The sequence below is a fragment of the Haliotis asinina genome, chromosome 13 (genome assembly GCF_037392515.1).
Source record: "Haliotis asinina isolate JCU_RB_2024 chromosome 13, JCU_Hal_asi_v2, whole genome shotgun sequence".
In the NCBI taxonomy this organism is placed as follows: Eukaryota; Metazoa; Mollusca; class Gastropoda; order Lepetellida; family Haliotidae; genus Haliotis; species Haliotis asinina.
In genome coordinates, this window is record NC_090292.1 from 55,614,197 (window position 1) to 55,639,352 (window position 25,156).

Sequence of the window (25,156 nt, forward strand, 5' to 3'; positions counted from 1 at the left end):
CGTGCGTCAACATCAACGCATGTTCCCAAAACAGTTTTTCATGATGTAGACCAACTTTTAGAAGTAACTTCAACTTTGTGAGTTTACATTCACCAACAATCTCTCCAATCTCCAAATATCGCTTTAAAAACACCCCCACATCCCCATACTAGCTCCATCCTCGTCATCCACACACTCCATCCTAGCTCCACCCTCATCATCCACACACTCCACCCTCCTCATCCACACACTCCACCCTCCTCATCCACACACTCCACCCTAGCTCCACCCTCCTCCTCTGCTCACCTCTGCGTCAATGAAGCTGCTCCACATGTTGATGTTTTTTGAGGACCCTGCAGCAACATCGTTGAGACTGACAGAGAGTCTGCGGTGGTCACGTCTCATGGTGTTATCCTGGTCACGATGTCGCAGTCAGTGTGAATACATTCGTATCACAACACAAACAGACAGCACACTGTGATGTAATCCTTCAGTGATTCAACCTCAGGTAACAATAGCCATCAATAAGACAGATGTGTGTCAATCTGTCAACTTCTGACACTGTCAACACCAGATAATATTCACCCGATATCAGCATCTGTATCATCAACACTGGTAGAATATATCCTATATTCCCCTATACACCCATGATAAGTAATGATATACTTAACACTGGTTTATAAATCCTCAGTAAAACCCAGGAAATCTCCCCATCATAAGACATGAAGGAACACAAACGCAATTGGATAAATCCTCTATATCCCAGGTAATGTTGCAATGTGCACACTACAGATCAGCATATTGCACATAATTGTTCAGGATTCTAATAACCTGGGAGTAGCCTCATGTAGACCGTATTGCGATCAGGTTGGAATGTGTCTCCTGGTCAGATATTTCCAATGAATGAATACACAAGTAGATTCACATGTCTCATTCACTGTCACATCCACGAATGTAAATCTTGTATCATAATGACAGAATGTGCAGAGGCAGATGCAGGCTTGAAATAGCTGCCCACACCACCACAGGCACCGAGGCATATCCTACCCAGCTGTACAGGTAGTCACAGTACAGATCTGTCCCAGGACAGCTACAGAGTCCTCATCTCCTTCTCTCCACACTGGTGGTGGAGATACAGCTTGAGTTGTTACACTTGATGCCACAGATCTTCCTTGTCCTTCATCACTGACTACACACATCAGTTGTGACTACACCATCAGCTTTTGTAGTGTTGTAGTAGTCTTGCAGTAGTTGTAGTAGTTGTAGTAATAGTGTCGTAGTTACAGCCGATGTGGCCATGGACTCCTTCACACACTAACTCAATATAAAAATCCAGGCAACAGATGTCCAATACTTGAGAGCTCGAGTCACTAACTTCTATTGTACATCAGTTCCAGCGAGACGACCTGCCCATGTTGTCACATCAGTGGTGAATACACCTTCCTTATCACACACACCTGAATATCACAGCTACTCATCACATGACCAGGTTGTGACTATTGAAGGGGTTTTCCTGTCAAGGTGCCCACATTCCACCAGGTCGTGTAGTCATGTGATGTTTGTATAAAGTATTTCACGCCAGGCAGGTGGATAAGCGTTTAATCACTTCAATGGTTGGATCGTCAACTTGTTGAATTTCCTGGATAAAAACGTGTAACCACAAAGTCCACACAGTTAATGTGGGCAGACAACATGCAGTGATCAGATCCTGCCTGTGAGGACAACTGCTGAACCACAACCAACACGGGGAAACACCGAAGTAAGGGAATCTGGTCAGGTAACGGACCACATGCTGAAGAGCTGCAGCAACTGGTGGGGTAGACAGATGGCAGCAGCCTACTGTCTCTGTATAACAACCAAGAACTGCTGCCACTTTGATCAAAATTTAGCTCTAATCGTTGTCACCTTGAGATCTCAATAATCTGCGAAGTACCCATCTGTGGGTATGGCTAGAGCTGAAGACAACAGCAGCCAGTGAACTGAGCGGCGGATGTAACAACTTGGTCAGCACAGTTGCATCACCTGTCGTACACCACAACGTCAGCAGGGATGATGATTATGATGATGACAGGTGTGTATACATCAAGTAGCAGTGTCACCTCCCAGAGTCCAGTTGTCACACTGATGTCTGTCCAGTCTCTGTTATCTGACCAGACTGTTATTAGTCCATCAGGATTACAGGTAGACACAGGTGGGTGGCTTGAGAGATCCAGTAATTACCAGCCAGGTAAACACTGGTCGTTATCAGGTCGGTACACTTTTATCTGACATGTAGTCTATGAGGGAATCATGCAGCATGTAGAGATTCCATTCAACAACACACAGATTTCTTCCCATCCTTCCAACGGACTCCAAAATCTGAAACTGAACACTTGGTTGAGGAGCACATGAAAGCCCCCACTGTAATCATATCAGACTGCCCCTATACACACAGCAGGGACGTCTGTCAACTGCAGTGCTGACGTCAACAACGTTGTTTGTGCTTGGAATCTACACACAAGAGAGTCAACATGACTTCTGTGTTAATGTTGGGAGCCTGCTGTCAATGTCCAGTACTTGAAGAAGAGTGAATGTTGAAGTCTGAAAATGTGATGCTGTGTGTGAGAGTATCTCCACACAACCTATATCAATACTGATTGTATATCAGTTGGGTTTGTATGTACAGGTATATCAACGAAGAATGAAAGGATTAGCCCAAGTCTCACATGAAGACACGATGTGAATGACTGTATGACGTATCCGTGGAGACGTGGATGGCTGATCAAGCTTCTATTGATACCCAGGTCATCAATCGTCCATCAACATGCCAGCTATCACCAGGAATCTTTGATGCCTGCAGACTTGAGTTGGTCATTTGGCTGGCTTGGTGAGGGATTAAGTAAGGTCAGTGTGAGGGTAAACTTTGCTGTGAAGTAACATGGAGAGGTCATCGACTTTGGCCTCTGGTCAATGTGAAGACAGGCTGGTTACGTAGGAACCTTCAAAAGAGATGTGTCCAGGGGTAGCCAAGTATCAACACTAGTGTCTAGAGTCACCCGGTAACAGCCGAGTGAGTACTGTGACTGTCCTGGGAAATGTTTGACACAGGCTGATGCTGAAACTGTGATCCATGATGATACAGGACTGTGTGACAATGCAGGCTCCTGGCTCCACAGGCTACACAGGCTACACAACAAAACTCCTGACTGGACAGTATCAGTTCTTGCTTGCTCTCAGTGGGGCAAGTTGTGTCTCCTACAGCAGGCTGGGTGGTGACCAGGAGATGAATACAACCGACTGTCCCACCTCAACACACATACAACATCAGTTTACTGTCTGGAAATCATAAAGTTGCCTGTCAGACATCAGTCACACTTCAGACACTTTGGTCTATCCTCCTGCAGTCCATTGAGAAACATTCGTCCAGTTTATAGGTGATCACATGCCTGATACACAGCCCACAACTGACTTCTGGTGCGACAGTGAGAGTCACGTCTGCTATGTCAAGCCTGCCCGGCTCGCTAACCCACTCACAGGCACACCGGCAGACGCTCAGGTAAACACTCACACATACCTGGTCGATCGAGCATGACAGTACAGTAATTGTCACACTCCACCTGGCCTCTGGGGATGTCAGTTTTGGCTTCTGTCACGGCAACTACACCAGGCCGTAACAGATTCTCACCTGGCTGTGTTTTCTTATTCAACATTTTGAAATTAGTTGATGAAAGTTTTGGGAAACTGCTAGTGATCATATCTAAGATCAAAGGCACTCAAGTGAGGTTCTCCTTTTGCTTCTATTCATCGTCAGAGCCTTAAGCATTAAAGAATACATAAAAACCGACTCAGATGTAGAGAGGCACAATTTGTATGTCAGTGTTAGGCAAGGCAATGTGATGCAATTTTACTATCGTGGAATATCCAGTCTGATCTCATCGTAGCAACATATTTGGACAAAATGTACTAAAACAGTGTGAATAAATCTTTCTGCAGCACACTTGAAAGATGCTTATGTTTGGTCAGACTTTCTTTTGTAACATTAGATTTGTTGTCACTTCAGAACTGAAAACTCTTCAAGCCGCACACATACAAATTTCAGTGTTCCACCCTAGGTGGCCAGCCTGCCTCTCCTCCCTTCCCCTCCCCTCCCTATATCTGGGTCTTTTTCAGTTTAAATGGGTTTAGTTTTTGCAATCAGTATTGTATGTATTCTGGGACTAAGCATTAGCGTACCGGCCCTCCCCACCAACAGCTGCTGGAGGTGGTGTGAGTGTGATGAGTCTATCAGGGGGTGACAGCTGGGAGTGAGTGTGATACATCAATGTCATCATCAGTCACCAGTAACACACACATCAAGAGGGAAGTGCTTATCTATCACGTCATGTCAGAAAACAAAAAGACTTGGAATTAAGATCCAATAATATACACACCAAGAAATCCTCCAGGATAATACGACATGCCCATCTTAGTATGTACGGCACACAGAGCCTTCAATACAGCTCTCAATAGGCTCTCTACACTTCTCTCAATAGGCTCTCCATAGGCTCTCTATACAGCTCTCAAAACAGCCCCTCAGGGTTACAGGTCTTTGGAAAGTGTTGGATTATCACTGTATTGCAGGTGTTTTTTAAGATAACATCTTACAGTGACACGCAGTGAGCGAGTGAGTGAGTGAGTGAGTGAGTGAGTGAGTGAGTGAGTGCAATATTCCAGTAATACTGCAGTGGGGGCCACAGAAATGATTGTACAACTAAAGAGCACATTGCACGTGCAGGCAAGAAAATGAGTTTGTAATTTGAGAAGTACCACAACATAAAATCTGGCAAAAATTCCTTGAGATTCAAGCATTACATATATCACAAAAAATCTTCCATCTAACTCACTATTCCTTCACTTAAAATGTCCTTGCTTACTGTATTCTGACACAGAAAGAAACACCAATGTCCTTGGTGAACTCTTTTAATCAAACACTTAAACTTTCTCCTCATTTTTAACGGCACAAGCTATCGCTCCTCACTGTCATTCGACACTATATGGAGACTTGTCTCTAATGACTATGGTCATGTGATATGGACAAGGGGAGACAACTTCTGCAAACCCCATCAGATGCAAATGACATCAGCTTGCCCCTTGCCCGAGACTACCAACACCATCTGAGACCACAATGTACATGGTCTTCTCAATATGTCTAGGATTTTTCATACATCTCTGAACCATGAGTGAGCAGTCTTTGAAAAACGTATCAGCGTATGTCAAAGAATTATGTCACAAGTTCACTTCTCATATGTCACGTGTCAAATGTGGCATATCACATGTCACGTATCACATATCACGTATCACATACCTTCATGTAACCAACCATCCAGTTTTCATCCATAGCCAGATCTGTCAATCAAAAGTTACCATGGAAACCCAGCTGGTCACAAAGCTGACACATATAAGCAAGTTGTGTCGCTGCTCAGCAAACAACAGCACAGCAACAGCAATCACAACAGCAACAGCAACAACGGCAGAGTGAAATATGACAAGTAAGAAAAACTGTTCTCTTGCAAAGATTAACAAATATCAGCACAATCAAAACTCAACTCTCAGTTTTCGCTGTTTGAAATTCAGTCACAAAAAGATACCTGCTATTGAACACAGATACCAGATTTCCTTGTCTGTATGATCAGCCGGTATGGAAATACAAACTTCATTGAAACTGACTCTTGAGCTCAAGCTGACTTAGTTCCATCCTGTGATCTTTACCATACTAGATACAGCTGGACAGGCACAGCCGGACAAAGCTGGACACAGTCAGACACACCTTGAATGATGAAGTGTAACAAGCAGTATTTGGTGGAGATGCTGGTGGTGTAGCTGCAGGAATATCCACAACTTGAGACAGTCTGAAATCCACCTATACTGACTGTTCACAACATCTGGTGTACCCGTGGACTCCAAGAAATGAAGCAAGATCCTGTTTCAAAAGATAAAGTAAGAGGGTGGCGTTCTCCAAGTGCGTCCTACTGAAAACAAAGTCAAGCTGATGGCTTTCTGCAACAAGTGTGTTCCAGTGTAAGACAACAGAGAATGCAGGTACACTGGCTGGTGGAGGCACAAGACTGTCTGCACCTACTCTGAGAGAGACACCATGTGACAACGCCATCCCCCCTCTTGCCCTACAAGGATGAGGCTACAGATGTAATTCCACTCCAGCGTGGGGTCTCACATGTCAGAGTTGCACAGTGATGGGAGACTCTGGAGGATGTTCTCCCCCTCCCCGTCACTGTACTGAACAACATAACACACTGTCCTTGTAGAATCTAAAACACATGAGTCAGACACTGATAACTTTCAAACACTGACAGGTATCCCTCATTAGTCAGTTCTTCCACTACCTGCCACATGGCAGATCATTGTCCTGACACATTCCCACCAAATTTCTGGAGAAAATTGAGTTTTATGTCTTTTATTCAAATTATATTTACCATTCACATGCCTCAAAGACATTATCTGCTTGTTATCATAACATTACTCGCCAGTTATACCACCACTTGCCGGTTATCATACAGCACTTGCCAGTTATACCACCACTTGCTGGTTATCATAACATTCCACGCCAGTTATACCACCACTTGCCGGTCATCATACACCACTTGCCAGTTATACCACCACTTGCCGGTTATCATAACATTACACGCCAGTTATACCACCACTTGCCGGTTATCATACACCACTTGCCAGTTATACCACCACTTGCCGGTTATCATACACCACTTGCCAGTTATACCACCACTTGCCGGTTATCATACACCACTTGCCAGTTATAAAAATACTTGCCAGTTATACCACTACCTGCCACTTATCATACCTCTTGCCAGTAATCATACCACCACTTGCCAGTTACACCACTACCTGCCAGTTATCATACACCACTTGTAGGATCCATAAAACTCCATGAACCATGACATGGTAGACGCGGTAGAGCTTCCCCTGACAGTGTGTGAGCAGGGTTTTACATCGCTGTTAGCGAGAGCTTCCCCTGACAGTGTGTGAGCAGGGTTTTACATCGCTGTTAGCGAGAGCTTCCCCTGACAGTGTGTGAGCAGGGTTTTACGTCGCTGTTAGCAATATTATGGTGGGGGACTTCAGAAATGGGTTTCACATGATATTGTACCCATATGGGGAATCGAACCCAGGTCTTCAGTGTCGCAAGCCAACACTTTTACCACTAGGCTACCCCACCGCCCGGGACACAGAGAGACCCTGCACAGTGTGCTGGAGAGTGGGCCTCCTCATGGAAGGGAGATAACCCTGGTCAATGACTGATCTCTGGCATTTATGTTGAAAGCAGGGCCCTTCACATATTGCTGTAGATGGTGTGCCTGGTATTTACCAGCGGCTGGAATCCCCTACCGCTTGCAAGTACCATTTGGAGTGCCATTCAAGGTCTTATTTTAAGCCCCCTTGTTAAGCGCCATTAAGGTCTCAGTGGAAGCGCCCTGCTATCTGCATGGAGTCTCATTTGAGGTGCCCTAGTTCTGAATGGGGTCTCGATGGAAGCGCCCTTCTGCAATTGAAACTTTCATTGTTCCAAATATGTAAATTACGCTCCATAAGAAGCGCCCCTATGGAGTACCCATTGTGGTACTACTTGGAGCGCCATAAAAGGCACCCTCTTAGCCCTCACCAAGCAGTCCCATTTAAGGCGCCCTTTGAGCACAGCATATGTAGTACCACTCGGGGCGCCCCAGGCTATACCATGCAGCTCCTTGCATTAGATTCAAGGTCCCACCTGGAGCACCCATTTGAGTACCCTTACTGGTGCCTATCAATGTACCACTGGAGGTGCCCAATGGAGTACCATGAAAGGCGCCCCATGAAAGACCATAAAATGATCAACCATAAATGAAACTGCAACATACTGCATGGGAAGTAAAAACCATTAACCGTATGAGCAAATTTTCAAATCGATTATATATAATCAAAGAACAACAAATCTCATGAAATGAAAGAATTATATACATATATTTTTCTATTTTGTACAGCTATATAATTCCATAAATCCACCTCGTCAAATGTTTTGATTCCATGAACAATCCCTGACTTTTGTTTGTTGAAAAATCATCAGTGTACAACATCATTATAAATGTAGAAGTGAGCACAGCTCACATAACCTCACTTCCCACTTTGGGACATGGAAATGACAGATATTGATATATGATGTGATCAGCAGCTCACAAAATTTTCTTGTTGACTTTATTAAATTTTAAATACATGTTAGATAGTTTTGCCATGTACCCCTTTATGCATGTATGAAACGAATAAATTAACTCTCTAGAATCAATCAGAACTATATTTGTACTTATTACATGAACAGAACAACCCATGCAAATACAGAAAATATATCACACGTCGATAAGATGAAGGAAACAAGTAATCTAGATACATAGAATCTACCACATATTGGTACACTAGGCGTGAAGAAAGACCATGACAAGTTAACATCATTTGAATAATCACATTTTGCAAATTAATTGCACATGGCATATCTGTGGGTCATGATTCACTTGTGTATTAAGTTTGGTGAACCTAGCACGTATGCACGTATAGTTTTGGTGATACACTGTGGGAAGAAATAGTCACAGAAGGGCAGGGTCTACAGTACAGCTTCAACTTTGCTCAGCTGCTTTTTTTCCCGGCATCTGAAGGCCGAAAGCTTGTTCCTGAGGACCTTTGTTACTCTTGACCTGAGCGAGTCTGATATGCTCATAGTGTATTCTACAAAATAAAAAGAGAGAAGAAATCAGTCGCTGTCATTGAGATGCATACATACAAATCCCTGATATACATTTTCAATTTAACAAATTTAAAGTTGGCTATATGAGATGTTTCCAAGGTTTTACACTGGTCATAGAGCATTGATTCCAGATGTTTTTCTATAAAATACTTCGATCACCACACAATTCAAAACAACTTAAGGAAGTGTAAACAATAAACCACACAAATTTACACCTGAAAATGAAGTTTTAAATCTACTAAAGTTATTCAGGTTCTAACAAATCAAAATTTAACACACCAATTATCCCGTTCACAAGGTATGGGTTGAGGCAGGGATATTGTCCATCTGATGTCAGGGACTTGTTTGACATATCTTCTTTAGAGAAGAATATGCCCAACAAGTACCTGGCACAGCTGGAGCCATCCCTCCTCCCATCTGGACTCAGAGAGATTTTGTTGGTGGCCCTTCTCAATTGATCCTCATACAGGTAAATGTGGGACTGGGGAAGCAATTCTTTCATCTGTAAAAAAGAATGACAAAGAATACTTGTGATAGCATGGTAATGAACAATTCCAGGACATCATGGACAAATGCTATTTCATTCACTGATGCCAAGTGCTTCATGACTAAACGAAGAATCTGAGGTACATCTAACAAAATATCAAAAGGACATTAACCCTTTTACTCTCTCTCCATTTTTCTGTTTAAGCAGTTCAGTTCAGATACACTAAAACAACTCTAGGGTACTTACACTGCTGCATCCCTTTGGATAATAACCGGGCTTTGGCCTTTCAAAGCAAGATGCAGGAGGAGGTGCACTTGTTGACGGAGACATGCTCCTAGTTGATTGCAGAGATTCTTAAATTAAAATTAGTTTAGGTTAGGTTTCATTGTTCATTTTATGTCACACAAACCTCTTGGAATCATTTGAAATATGAAATGAAATAGCCTTATAAAACATTCTATACAGTAAAATATATCCTTTAAATTCACAATTAATTCATTACATATATCATTTAATTTATTTGTTTTTACCAACCTAACTGTTCCTCCAGGTTCTTTATGTACTTGTTCTTCTTCTCCAGTTCATCTTCAAGGAGACAACACTTAGAACATGGATGGCTATCCTCCTCATCTACCCTTCTCTTTCTTGGCTGTTTTACAGCCATTGTGGGATGCCCCTTGCTGTTTGTGGGGACATCTGTTTTAAAAAAGACAAAAATTAACAAAGCATGAACATGAAAGACATGTAGTTATGTGATATGACCATTGAGTGTTGAAAAATATGAGGAATCCATGCACTCTGTTCAACCTCCAACATGTGAAGTGTACTTGTACATCTAAACATGAAGGATCTATCAGCTACAACTCATAAACACCACAGAGTAAACAGTTAAGGCATAAACTTGTTTCCGAACTTTTCTCCCTGGTGTTTCCTGTAACAGTAACAAATAAACATCTAATTCATGATTCTCAATTACCCTCAAAATTTGTTTCTTCGTCTTCGCTGGTCTGCGTTTCTGGGCTGAATGGGAACTCGAGGAGAACGTCCATCTCCTCCAGGACCCTCTCTTTGGACCTTTTCAAGGCCTCAGCCTTCTGTGCCTTCTCCTGACGAGCTTTCAGGAGGGCATCCTTCTTGAGTGCATCTCGCACACTGTCTTGAACTGAAAATATTATTGATGTATTCACAATTATGTAAATAGTGGACTTTTCTAGAAAATAGATAACAATAGTACTTTGTAAGATATCCTTTCTAATATAAAAAAAAACTTTGAAAAAATGTGAACAATATTTACAGTATACCTAAACAACTGAAGTCTGTGTGGATATTTACTATTGTGCAGCTATGTTGTTTCCATTAATCAGATAAACATTGGTAACAAATCCTAGCAGTGAGAGAGAGAGAAAGAGTGTGTGTGTGTGGTGGTGGTGGTGGTGTGTGTGTTTGTGTTTGTGTTTGTGTTTGTGTTTGTGTTTGTGTTTGTGTGTGTGTTTTTCAGTCAATGTCAAACAATGTCATGACAACAATGTCAATTTCTTCATTCGACCTTACCTGGGTTCGAAGGTATTGCGGCAGTTTTCCCTTTCTTTTGTCTTGCAGTTTCTGTTCACAAAAACAAATGCATAACAATTTTGAAAATTATTCTTTTCATTTCAATTCAAAAATAATACCTATTATTTCAACTCAATTATTTGATCCTTGCAATCATCGTTCCATCAGAAAGAACCAAACTATACATTATAATTACTGCTTACCTGTTAGAGAGTTCAGATTCCTTTCTTTCCGAGCTTTGTATTTTTCAACATAACTGTTCCCCTCCACATTGAGTGCCTTTTTGTCATCTGAAATAGATAAAATTTTATGTCAAATACAATCCATTAATTCTACAATCTATGAATAATTACTTATTTCCATTCCCAATATCATTTTAATTTGTGTATGTGACCTAGATCAGTATGTGTAATGTTAGAAGTTTTGTTGTAATTTAAAAGAACGGTTTCAGCTGGTATATATATAAATAACTTGTAAAGCGTCTAGTTCTAGTACCCAGCTGTCTTGCTCACTGGACGCTGATTTGTGATCTGAGCTCTACGCACATGCCAACCACCAGAAAAATACTTAAAACGTACCAAAAATCTACAAATTTAGTGCAAGATCACTTAGCATAAATATATATGTATGTATATATGCCCACCTGAGATACTGATGACGTCAGCGGTGTAGAGTTTCCCAGAAAACTTAGCCTGCACCCGATCACCAGGCTTGTATTCCCAGGCTTCTTTCCTTGGTACACAAATTGTGTGAGTCGATTGGACACTGAAGGCCGATTCTTCCACCCAGAACAAGGCAACAAACTTGCATGAAGACATGTCGAAATACTTGTAGTAAGATATCGCGGAGTTCTAGTTTAGAAACGGTAAAATCCAGTCAAACGAAGCGCCAAAGTTGTAACCGGAAGTCGGAAGGAATGGTGGTTGTATTTTAGAAAATAATTTAAACAGTTTTTTTTTTAATAGCTAGACATTTTCAAAAGGCAAAGTAGGAATCACGTTTAAGAAATCACTCAAAACTCACAAGTTTTTTTAAAATGGGGATAATTTTTATCTCATGGTATAAAGTTTGCATAAAGTTCCTTACATCGCTTCGCTTTGGTACCATTGAAAATGATATGGGAGCGGTGCCTCCGACAAAGCAAGGAACTTTGCTCACTTCCGGCAGCATTGTTGGTCGTCGACAGCAATTTCATCGACACGTGGCTAACGATTTGGTACAGTTCGAACATTTGCATAGGCAACCCGGCATTGCATTTTTCATGTACTTACCGTGAATTTTGGACAATAAAGGAGATAAACAGGCCAAAATGACTGAGAGGGCAGAAGTGACAAAATGTAAAAAAAGAAAACGAGGCCCGTACAAGAAACATGAGTTCGACGAAACTCTGACTCCTAGAACAACTTTGTGGAGAAAAATGAGAGAAAGTGCCCAAGAAGAAAGCAAGCAATCTCCGGAGCAATCGAACGCCAATGATGAACCTATTCACACTCAACAACCCGATTTCAACGAAGAGTATGAACACAGCGATAATGGTTCGTAAAATTAGGAATTTGTTAACTGCGCCTCGTTTCTAATGTTATTTGAGTTAAGTAGACGGAATGTTTTATTCCAAACAATAGTTGAAGGACTGCAAAGAATAAATCATTTTCGTATAAATTTAACTTTTACTACCATAAACTTAAAGTAAAATTAACTGAATAGTAGTCTAAATTAAGTTGAATTAAGTTAGTTATTAACTTTGGTAACAAAATTGTCTAAGTCATCACAGTATCTAAATTTAGTTTACATATTTCATGTTTATTTTATTTATGTTTAGATGAAGTAAAGGACCAAAGCAGCCCTGTATCTGAAGACATTGTTCAAGTAGATGATAATGAAAATGAAGATGCAATTCAAGCAGAGGGAAAGTTTGCTGATGACGAAGAAAGCTCATCAGAGATTGATGATGCTGATGACACGGAGGACAGTAAGTGCAAAACCAAAAGCACATTTTCACAGATACATTTTAAAATTTTAGATTCACATTAATAGAGTCACATAAAAATCAACAAGTCAGTTTAAGATGGTTGGTCTTGGAAGGTCTGAATAAATTTTTGGAATAATCATGATCATTAGAATTAAGTGTTTGTTCACATTTTCAGATTTCCAGAACTTTCAAGATAAATCACAGCCTTTGTACATTGGAGCAAGAATTACAGAACTAGTCAGTGTAGTTTTGATAATGAGTTTCATTATAAGACATCAACTGAGTGGGGAGGCACTGAAAGATTTATTGGTCTTAATCGAACTTCATTGCATAACTCCAAATTTCTGCAGAACTACTTTGAAAACATTTAACAACTTTTTCAAAGGTATGTCATCACCTGTACAGCTGCACTACTTCTGTAATTTTTGCAACACTTACCATGGAAAAGCAAGTGAGCCAACCTGCCAGAAATGCCAGAAAAGTGAACAGTCATCCTTCATATACATACCGATGATAGGTCAATTACAGTCACTATTTTCAGGTAAGAGTCAAGATAGATAGTAATCAAATTTATTCAAGGTTTTGACAGACATGAAAGTATGGCACCACCTTGAAAAGATTTTAATATCTAATAGAAGAAATATGTGAAATGTCTTGAAAAGCCTTGATAAATAGTAATCAGTTTATTTCAGATGCAACTTCAATACCACTCTTGCTTTATTAACATTGGAAAGACTTCAATTGCCATTTCTCAAATTCTTGGATATAATAGATGAATCAATTACCAAAGCAAAGCTTTTTTAGCTGTCAATATAATTGTAAGGAAACAAACAATTGTATGGCCTCTTTAATATTGGGAAGTGTTGGATAACTGTTTTGTGATAGAAATTTATCGTAATTTTACTTGAAAAGACTTTAATTTTTAAGTGTTGTAGGCTGTATGAATGCATTTTTTATGATTTTATTTATTGTGCATGGGTTCCTTTTGGGTCCTTTGTCATTTTAAAAAGCGTTCTAGTATTCAGGGTATTTTCATAGTGTGACAGTGTTTCATTATGTAAAGCATTTAATCTTTCTTACAATAGGTTTAAAGAAGTCAGACTTACTTCATGAAGGAGGAAGGGTCAAGGATAATCCATCAGCAATTGAAGATATCTTTGATGGGAAAATTTACAAAACCATCTTTGTGGATAACTTCTTCAAGGGAACAAAAGAAGGAAGAAAAGAGAAAGAAATTCATATTTCTCTACAACTCAACACAGATGGAGTGGCTCTGTTCAGATCATCGACTTACAGTGTTTGGCCTCTGTATCTAACAGTTAATGAACTGAACCCAAAGTTAAGGTAAGCTTTCTTAATTTCATTGTTACTCTAAAGTTCAACAGATGGAACTGGTGCAAGTATGTATTAATATAAGGCCTTATTTTTAGTCAGATTTTCATATGATTTGGTAGGAAGACAAAGGAGTATAATACGATGGGTCATGCAAAAGAAATTATGGTATGCAATCATTGAATTTTCAGGGGTTTTGTTGCTTGTTTTTGTTGTTGTTTTTTTAAGAAAATCACAAAACTTTGTAAAAATTCTGTTTTGAGTTCATTATGGAACATTTCCCTTGCTTTTGATCAGATTCTCATTAAACATGGAAGGAAAAAAATGGAACATGTCATGATGTTCAGGATGACTGATTTTGTGTAATAACTCCAGTAAATATAAGTTGAAGAGGATATTGATCATGTGTGGTTTGTTTAAGAATTGGCTACTCCAATGGAATTTGGATAATTTTTGTGATAATTCTATCATGGATAGATTAAGTTCAATTTGATTCGTTTAAATGTTTATATATTCATATACATCCAAATTCAAACTTGCTGATTAAAACATTGAAAAGTTAAAGTAGACCTTCTTTGGTAAATATCTGACAATGTTTTCAGGTACTCCGCTGAATGCAGACTGTTTGCTGGCCTCTGGTATGGCATCAACAAGCCAACAATGTCAATCTTTCTGCAGCCTCTTGTTGAAGAACTGAAGTCCTTGTATGAAAAAGGTTTGTTTGTTATGCATGTGCTTTTAAATGGCTTGATAAATTCAATTTCTCATTCTGGACAGAATTTCATGAACAATAGCATGTAATTATGTTTGAAATATCTAGCAGTTATTACACAGTTTAGCAGCATTATTTACAGTTCTTTCTTTTTTCACTTAGGTACTGATGTTGTGCTAGAGGGCAGATCATTGCTGTTACGAGCAATTCTTCATAGTGTTGTGTGTGATGCTCCTGCAAGATGTCTGGTCCAAAACTTTGTACAGTTTAATGGATATTATGGATGTGGAAGCTGTTTGTCCAAGGGAAAATCTGTGAAAACTGGAGAACGTGGATCGATGATGTCTTATCCATTTGACATATCAGAAGCTGGTAACCTCACTGGTGTCTCTACGCCTCGCACGCATACCCAGAGTCTGACTGATGCAAGGAGAGCAGAACAACACAGATCATGTCAAAATGGTGTCAAAGGCTTCTCCCCTTTGTACAAGTTGCCCTTTTTTGATATGATAAGATGTGTTACTGTAGATTATATGCATTGTGTTCTACTTGGGGTGCAGAAGAAATTTTTACATCTTTGGACAGACAGTGCAAACAAACATGAAAAATTTTACATTGGAAACTTCACATCAATACTTAATGAAAGATTACAAAGACTTTCTCCACCAAATCTTATCACAAGAATGCCTAGGTGCATTGAAGATTTGAAGAATTGGAAGGCTTCAGAGTTCAGATCCTTTCTTTTGTTTTATTCTGTTTGCTGCCTGTATCATATTTTACCAGATGAATATCTCACACACTATCTCCTTTTGGTTGAAGGTATATTTATTCTTTTACAAAGGTCAGTTTCACACAAACAGCTTTCAAGAGCTAAGGTGCTTATTGCCAAGTTTTGTGCATCTGTTGATTTCTTATATTCAGAAAGAAATATGACATCCAATATGCATGCACTCCTCCACCTAGCTCAGAAAGTTGAAGATCTTGGACCCTTATGGTGTCACTCTTGCTTTTTCTATGAAGATTTAAATGGGGACTTGCGATCATTGTTTCATGGTACACAGAAAGTAGAACTTCAAATTTCAGTGGCAGTAGTAATACATCAAAAGCTACCTCAATTATGTGCCCTTATCCCAAAATTCTCTGAAGCTGAATATATCTATCTCTCCTTAAAGGGAAAACATCACAGAAAAAACATCATTTGGATAAAGGATAACATGTTTGCTGTAAACCCAATTAAACCGTGTAACTTGTCTGTTGAAATACAAAATTTGGTTGATGAATTTATTAATGCACCAATAACAAGGTCGGCACAGTTTTACCGCTACTGGTGCAATGGTATCATGTTTCATTCCAAAATGTACAAAAATGTAACGAGGAGGAACAGCTACTCAATTCAGTACATAGGAATGGATCAGAAACATTACCTTGGTCAGATTCAGTATTACCTTGTGTTATTCACTGAGAAGAGTTCAGTGTATTGTGCCTTAGTCAAAAGATTTATCAAGGAACATAAGTGTCATTTGCATGTACCAGCTCATTTTGTTGAAGTGGAAACTGGAACCTTGTTTGATCTCATACCTGTTGAGAATATAAAGAATATGTGTGTGTACATGGATCAGGGTAGTGTGAAATTTGTAGCACTAATGCCAAATGTAAGAGAGAAAGATTAGATTTTGTTTCTATACTGTGATAGAAGTTATGGTGCTGTTTTACACATGCATATACATTTTTAAGAAACAACATTACTTTGTTCATTATAATATTGTAAGACATGTTTATGCATTCTGTTACACTCTTTGATGCCTTTTGTTCTTCTGTAATTTTATGTGAAAATGTAATTGAATCCATTACATTACTGTAAACATTATACCTCACATTCCTTCCAGATTTCTCAGATTTATTTTGTAAGTACATGAATATAGATGTTTCTCTATTTCTTCCCTCATTATGTTCAGAATATAAAATGCATGGACAAAAACTTTTGAGTCATTCATCATTTTAGGTTGTTTTCCTGTACAAGTTAGTCTTGTTTCTCAATTGTGTACTTAATTATTTGAAATAAGTGGGTTTGTTTAACCTTTATTAGTTATAAAAATTATTACAATAAGCTATTAAAATGATTATTGATAATGAGCGCAACCTTAAAACAGAACATCTTGTTTTTGTATGAACTGTTAAGTTAGACTCCAATCTCTTTAAAGTCTAGACAGTACCAATATAGCACCCTCTTATTTGTTACAGAAAAAAAATGTTTTTGCAGCACCCATCTAAGTACCCAAGACAGTGCTTGTGGCTAAAACGTACCATTTGGAGTGCCCCTATTTTTTCATGTTTAAATCAAAGTTTTGGAAGTACCCATGGAAGTCCCCATGGTATTTGTTTGTTTCTAATTAGCACCATTTGGAGCACCCCTGTATTTTAGCCAAAGTTTAAAAAGCGCCCCTGGAGGCCCCAATGCTATTTCTTAAATTTTTAGTGGGTACCGTTTGAAGCGCCCTCAGCTTTTAACTAAAGTTTGGGAAGCGCCCCAGGAAGCCCCCATGCCACTTGTATAATTCTTGTGAGTGCCATTTGAAGCGCCCCACCTTTTTATGCCATGAATCTGTAGTGCCCTTTGGAGTTCCATTTTAGGCGCCCCACCCCAATTGGAGCATCATTTTCAGTGCCCTTTTAGGCGCCCCACTACATCGTAGTGGGGCGCCTCAAGTGTGTAAGGGATGCAGGAGAGCTTAAACGTGTCTTCCTTGGCCTCACTGTGGTCTTTAACAGAGCTTGTGGGCACAAATGATAGTTTGCTCAATATCATTTTTAAGTCTGTAAGTCCAGAACATGAGACAATCGGATCCTGTGTCAAGTTTCTTTTTATGTCAAGCTGGTATTTATCTCCAGTCGGTATTTCTGTCAAATTGGTATTCATGTCACGCTGGTATCTGGACGCACTTGTGGCGAAGTCAGGAGTTCCGCAGCATCCAACATTTATATTAGTCGTATGTCACGATGTGTGAAATCATTTCTGTGTCCTTATGTGTGTTTATACTCTATTACACATTAATAATGCCCTTATATATACTAATACTACCCTTATACTGCCCTTAGTGACATACACTAATACTGCCCTTATATACACAAGTACTGCCCTTATATTGTCCTTACATACACATACACTAGCCTTACATACACTAATTGCTCATATACACTAATACTGCCCTTATATACACTTATATACACCAATATAGCCCTCATATACACTAATACTGTTCTTATATACACTTATATACACCAATATAGCCCACATATACACTAATACTGTTCTTATATACACTTCTATACACCAATATAGCCCTCATATACACTAATACTGTTCTTATATACACTTATATACACCAACACAGCCCTCATATACACTAATACTGTTCTTATATACACTTCTATACACCAATACAGCCCTCATATACACTAATACTGCCCTTATATACACAAGTACTGCCCTTATATTGTCCTTACATACACATACACTAGCCTTACATACACTAATTGCTCATATACACTAATACTGCCCTTATATACACTTATATACACCAATATAGCCCTCATATACACTAATACTGTTCTTATAGACACTTATATACACCAATACAGACCTCATATACACTAATACTGTTCTTATAGACACTTATATACACCAACACAGCCCTCATATACACTAATACTGTTCTTATAGACACTTATAGACACTTATATACACCAATACAGCCCTCATATACACTAATGCTGTTATTATATACACTTATATACACCAATACAGACCTCATATACACTAATGCTGTTCTTATATACACTTATATACACCAACACAGCCCTCATATACACCAATACTGTTCTTATAGACACTTATAGACACTTAGATACACCAATATAGCCCTCATATACACTAATGCTGTTCTTATATACACTTAGATACACCAATACAGACCTCATATACACTAATGCTGTTCTTATAGACACTTATATACACCAAGACAGACCTCATATACACTAATACTGTTCTTATAGACACTTATATACAAGTACTGCCCTTATATTGTCCTTACATACACATACACTAGCCTTACATACACTAATTGCTCATATACACTAATACTGCCCTTATATACACTTATATACACCAATATAGCCCTCATATACACTAATACTGTTCTTATAGACACTTATATACACCAATACAGCCCTCATATACACTAATGCTGTTATTATATACACTTATATACACCAATACAGACCTCATATACACTAATGCTGTTCTTATATACACTTATATACACCAACACAGCCCTCATATACACTAATACTGTTCTTACAGACACTTATAGACACTTAGATACACCAATACAGCCCTCATATACACTAATACTGTTCTTATAGACACTTATAGACACTTATATACACCAACACAGCCCTCATATACACTAATACTGTTCTTATAGACACTTATAGACACTTAGATACACCAATATAGCCCTCATATACACTAATGCTGTTCTTATATACACTTATATATACCAATACAGACCTCATATACACTAATGTTGTTCTTATAGACACTTATATACACCAAGACAGACCTCATATACACTAATACTGTTCTTATAGACACTTATATACACCAACACAGCCCTCATATACACTAATACTGTTCTTATAGACACTTATAGACACTTAGATACACCAATATAGCCCTCATATACACTAATGCTGTTCTTATATACACTTATATACACCAATACAGACCTCATATACACTAATGTTGTTCTTATAGACACTTATATACACCAAGACAGACCTCATATACACTAATGCTGTTCTTATAGACACTTAGATACACCAATACAGCCCTCATATACACTAATGCTGTTCTTATAGACACTTAGATACACCAATACAGCCCTCATATACACTAATGCTGTTCTTATAGACACTTAGATACACCAATACAGCCCTCATATACACTAATGCTGTTCTTATAGACACTTATATACACCAATACAGACCTCATATACACTAATGCTGTTCTTATAGACACTTATATACACCAATACAGCCCTCATATACACTAATACTGTTCTTATAGACACTTATATATACCAAGACAGCCCTCATATACACTAATGCTGTTCTTATATACACTTATATACACCAATACAGCCCTCATATACACTAATGCTGTTCTTATAGACACTTATATACACCAATACAGCCCTCATATACACTAATACTGTTCTTATATACACTTATATATACCAATAAAGCCCTCATATGTACTAATACTGTGCTAACACCACGCATCCTAATACTGTCTTAATATCCTAACGTGAAAGCAAAACAATCAACTTACACAAAACATACTTTAACATGAAATAAATGTATAATTCACTGCCATGGACCTCCCTAAGGACCAACATGCTACAAGAGCTACCTGATGGCTAATAGTCACACAACCATCTCAACCCACCCGGTACCCATGCACAGCTGGCTGAAGAGAGCCACGTTTCCCAAGAAGTGGGACAGAACATAGAAAGTTTGAAAAGCCAAGCAGCTGAACACTACGGCCACCCAGAGAATCCAGTGGCTTTGTTGCTCATCTTCACCTGATATTTGATCTGTGCAGCAGATTAAGTTGTAGTCATCCACAAGAATGGCGTCTTGTGTGTCCACGCTAAGAGGCAGTAGACAATGTCCGTGTATATGATAGAATAGTTTGTCTAGTATAAAACTGCTCATCATGATTGCTGACAACTATTGGAAGAATGTAGAAGATTAGCTAATCAATATGAAAGTAAATGTTGACGCAATGATAAAATCTGGACATAGACACTGACTGTAATGATTACAGTAGACACAAAACTTTAAAAACTAGAGTGAGTGAGTGAGTGATTTACTGGATATTTAGTCAATACTTGAGACTTGTATGCCAGATGGCCTTGACCTAAAGACATTTCTATTCATGATCTTAACCAACATGACCTGCACACAGAATGTTCTAACACTGACCCTGGCAACAACCTGTCATTGAAATGAGTTACTCACCCTATGTTGATGTCTGCGTGCTGCAGTGGTGCGACTGTTGTAGTGGACATTGACAGGTTTTTTCTTCCTGCGTTGCTGTGATCTCAGAGTCCCTGACATGGTGACCCTCACAAGTAATGGAGACGCGAGAGGACCTAGTCACAGGGTCAAGGTCATCAGGGTACTGAATGTGTGTGAGGTTACTTGGTAACAGTTTCAACCTTATGTCTACTACCAGATTGTCACAGACTGCCACAGGTTGCCTCAGGTTGTCACAGATTGTCACAGAATGTCACAGATGGAAATAGATTGACACAGATTGTCACAGACTCACACAGATATACAGATTGTTACAGACTGCCAGATTGTCGCAGACTACCACAGATTGTCACTGATGGAAATAGTCACAAATTGTCAAAGTGTCACAGACAGCCACAGATTGTCAGACAGTCACAGATTGATGCAGACTGTCACAGATTGTCAGATTATTACAGATTGTCAGACTATTACAGATTGTTACAGATTGTCACAGAGTTGGGTTAACAGCTGCATCCATGCAAGACTGCCATACAGAAAGCCTGTGTGACGGACTTTGTTACACCTCTTGCAATCCTGCAGTAGGACCAGCCAGTGTCATAATTACCCTGTAGCTATGTATAGTGGTAATCCTGTGTTGACAGCCATGTTGTGGACAGTGGTATGAGGATCAGTCAACACATAGCCGGTCTGGCCTCACACAAACAATGCATTGTGTGGCAGGGTGGGGAGGGATGGGGACAGGGGAAAGATGGGGGGGGGGATTCTGCAGGCTACACACTGGCTGACAACAGTATCACCAGTTTCTTGTAGTGTTTGACACGCAGCCTTTGTCTCACCTGAGCTGTATACTCAGCGGCTGTCTTGGCGATGTCGTGGTGTTAGAAACCTACACTAAAATAGAAACACTTGGGAACAGTTGTACAAGTGAAAACATATCCTTAACTTTCTCTGTTCAATTATCTCTTCTGCAGATTCCAGCATAGTTGATCCCCGCTCATGTTCCTCCTCTTCCAACCTCTCTGTTCAACACCCTATACAACCTCCTGCACCAACTGTCCTGTCAGTTCAACACACTGTGTCCAGTTGACGCAGTTCCTGGTGTGATACAGAAGCCTCTGTGAAACTGGTGATACAAAAGTTATAACACAGGCAGTAGGAACAGCATTCCTCACCACAAGAGAGTTTTGGAGACTAAACAACAGAAAACTAACTATCCATCTGTCACCAGTGAATCATCTCTTGGGTCACATTCAGTGTGACCATGTAGAAAACAAACTACTAAACAAACACAAGGTCCATCAACAATTCCCCTTAATGTTCATCCTCTGGTTTTTCCTGTTTCCTCTACAACATGGGATGCCCCACACCTCGCCACGGAGTGCGGCACAGCCGCCACACTATCAACCTGTTGGCTGTAACACCGCCCATGGCGTGGTCGGTGATGCCATTGTTTGTGATGTGATTAGTTAATTAAACATTCTAACACACACCTCCTTGGCAGTAGTGGACTGACCTGCTGCAGGGGGAATGGGGAGGGGTGGTCACCTGTACCAACTGTACTCTACTCTATCAGGTACATGCACTAATTACAGGTGGAACTGTACTGTATGAGTTCTGATTCCTTCACCTGTAGCCTGAAGTCACGAGAGATCACAGACCTAATGCACACTCGCTTAACACATGCAGTAGAGACTGATCCCATATCACAGACAATGACTGATACAAGCAGGCCGATTGGCCATGATACAATGAGGCTGACTGACCACTGATACAAGCAGGCCGATTGGCCATGATACAATGAGGCTGACTGACCACTGATACAAGAAGGCTAACTGGGCAACAATACTGTAAAGCAAGTCGATTGAACACTGATATATATAGGCAGGCTGAATGGCCAGTGATACAAGCAGACTGCTTGACTGCTGATACAAGCAGGCTGACTGACCACCAATACAAGCAGGGCAACTGACCACCGATACAAGAAGGCTTACTGACCACCAATGCAAGCAGACTGACTGACCACCAATACAAGCAGACTGACTGATCACAATACAACCGATACAAGCAGGCCAACTGACGGCTGATATAAACAGGCCGACAGACAACCGATACAAGCAGGCTGATTGATCACTGAAATAACCATGTTGATTAACCAAGTCATCAGTGATGCATGGTCATCTAGTGAGATCAATATCCATAAATACGACATGACAATTAACATGTGATCATACAATACACCAGCAGTCACATTATGACAGATCACCAGCGACGTCAAGCTGTACCTCCAGAAACACCTCGGTAACTTGGTCAGCAATACTCTGTTCAATGTCATAGAAACAATTACTGCCAGTACAATACAATGACTAATCATACAACAGGACCTGACAAAGGCAAATTGAAACCATTAATAACATTTCATCAGCCATTTTATGTATGTTCCTCCATATTTGTGTCGAGAGAAGTCACATGAAGTGATGTATCAAGTATTTGTAGCATGATTCCAATGTCCTGAAAAGCGTACTGGCTAATATCATTGTTTATTCTTCATCACCATCATAAAAGAGCCAATCACGAGGCAGATGTCCTGCATCCCAGTCCGTCATGTCTCCAGCTCACCTGACTCCACCACACCACTGCAGTCAACACACATTATCACATCACAGCGCCAAAGCGCCAGACATGGCGCTCATAAACCATGACACTCACTTGGCCATTATCAGAATTAGCTGGATACACACACAGTTATCTCCCTTTATACATGCCTTGGGGTCAGGGGTCGGCCATTAAAGCTTGGTGGTACATTGTTTGTAATGACCTGAGCAGTGCAGGACATAATGTGATGATAACCTACGGGTCAAAGGGTAAGGTCACATATTGGTGGAATCCAGGTGCATGATCTCAATGGTGGTTCCTATCACAGACAAACAATAATTTACACCAGCTGGTCATCCTGGAGATTATTATTAATAACTGTCATTGCAATTTTTTAACATTTTTTGTTAGCTGGACAAACTGCAACAAAAAACTGTATACAAGAGGCATCAATCAAAATATTCTTATGTGATTATCAAATGTGATCTCAAATTTTTACAGCAAGGAAATGTTTCTGTGTAAAACCTTGAAGCAACATCCCAGAGACACGAAAGACATCGTCATGGAGACAAGGACGACGCACTGTATGGCCATGGAAGACAATCTGCTTTACAATCAATATTAACCATCAACATAGCCACAGCCAAAAGACTACTGCTAAGTTCCTGATATATAACAGCATGTTGAAAGTTAGGAGATAAACAACAGCATATTGATAGTTAGGAGATAAACAACAGCATGTTGATAGTTAGGAGATAAACAACAGCATATTGATAGTTAGGAGATAAACAACAGCATATTGATAGTTAGGAGATAAACAACAGCATGTTGATAGTTAGGAGATAAACAACAGCATATTGATAGTTAGGAGATAAACAACAGCATATTGATAGGAGATAAACAACAGCATATTGATAGTTAGGAAATAAACAACAGCATGTTGATAGTTAGGAGATAAACAACAGCATATTGATAGTTAGGAGATAAACAACAGCATATTGATAGTTAGGAAATAAACAACAGCATGTTGATAGTTAGGAGATAAACAACAGCATATTGATAGTTAGGAGATAAACAACAGCATATTGATAGTTAGGAGATAAACATACTGTGTTGGAAAATCAGAGGCATATAATGAATAGCTCCAAATTTGATATAAAACCGAAAGCGTAACATGAGGTTTTAAATACAAAATTTAGAACTATTATAATTTAGTAATATACCTCTGATTTTCCAACACATTACGTTTATCCCCATTCTACCATAACAGCATTATTCAGATTTCAAACAAATACATATTGTGTTGGAAAATCAGAGGTATATAATGTGATTACATACCTCTGAATGACTTTGATTAACCAATCAGAATCCAGTGTTTACTGAAGTTTACTGAAGTCATGGTAGAATAACAAATAAACCCATCTAATTTGAAAAGGACCCTACAGAGTTAGGAGATTCCTGATCCTGGAGAATTCTAGACTTTATTTAGGGTTTTACCATTCTAGGGAGCGCTAGGCTGTTGGGAAAATAATGTGGTTCAGGGACTGTGGGACAGACTACATTGCAGGGAGCTCTAGGCTGTAGGGAAAATAATGTGGTTCAGGGACTGTGGGACAGACTACAAGAGCTAAGTGTTGGGGATGTGCAGGGTCAATACTGTGGTTCAGGGAC

General features: G+C 39.6%; 2 protein-coding genes and 1 long non-coding RNA gene across 12 annotated transcripts in view; 1 reads left to right on the forward strand and 2 right to left on the reverse strand.

Annotated features, from left to right (window-relative positions):
• LOC137260490 (tight junction protein ZO-1-like) overlaps positions 1-25,156 on the reverse strand; it is a 127,578-nt gene that overhangs the window by 62,068 nt on the left and 40,354 nt on the right. For 2 of the 10 annotated variants that reach the window (XM_067798158.1, XM_067798157.1), the window contains exon 1: positions 286-1,502. The exons of 7 other annotated variants lie outside the window; for them this stretch is intronic. In XM_067798158.1, the coding sequence (XP_067654259.1) occupies positions 286-384 (99 nt within the window). In that variant the 5' untranslated portion in view covers positions 385-1,502. Of the gene's footprint in view, positions 1-285; positions 1,503-5,302; positions 5,368-25,156 lie in introns of those variants that run through there. One more of the 10 variants, XM_067798163.1, reaches the window with a different exon arrangement.
• LOC137260492 (uncharacterized) lies at positions 7,945-9,580 on the reverse strand. The gene is made up of 3 exons (XR_010954760.1): positions 9,474-9,580; positions 9,020-9,242; positions 7,945-8,721 (listed from the first exon to the last, which is right to left on the reverse strand). It is a non-coding gene; the product is annotated as an uncharacterized lncRNA (long non-coding RNA).
• On the forward strand, positions 12,946-16,464 carry LOC137260297 (uncharacterized). Its single transcript, XM_067797983.1, has 4 exons — positions 12,946-13,288; positions 13,833-14,091; positions 14,682-14,811; positions 14,974-16,464. The coding sequence occupies exons 1-4, from the start codon at positions 13,003-13,005 to the stop codon at positions 16,459-16,461; spliced, it is 2,163 nt and encodes a 720-aa protein (XP_067654084.1). The 5' UTR covers positions 12,946-13,002; the 3' UTR covers positions 16,462-16,464.

Coding starts and splice junctions, on each gene's coding strand:
- LOC137260297 (XM_067797983.1), top strand. CDS start 13,003: ATGAGTTTCATTATAAGACATCAACTGAGTGGGGAGGCACTGAAAGAT. Junction 13,289..13,832: donor ATTACAGTCACTATTTTCAG/GTAAGAGTCAAG, acceptor TTCTTACAATAG/GTTTAAAGAAGTCAGACTTA. Junction 14,092..14,681: donor GAACTGAACCCAAAGTTAAG/GTAAGCTTTCTT, acceptor CAATGTTTTCAG/GTACTCCGCTGAATGCAGAC.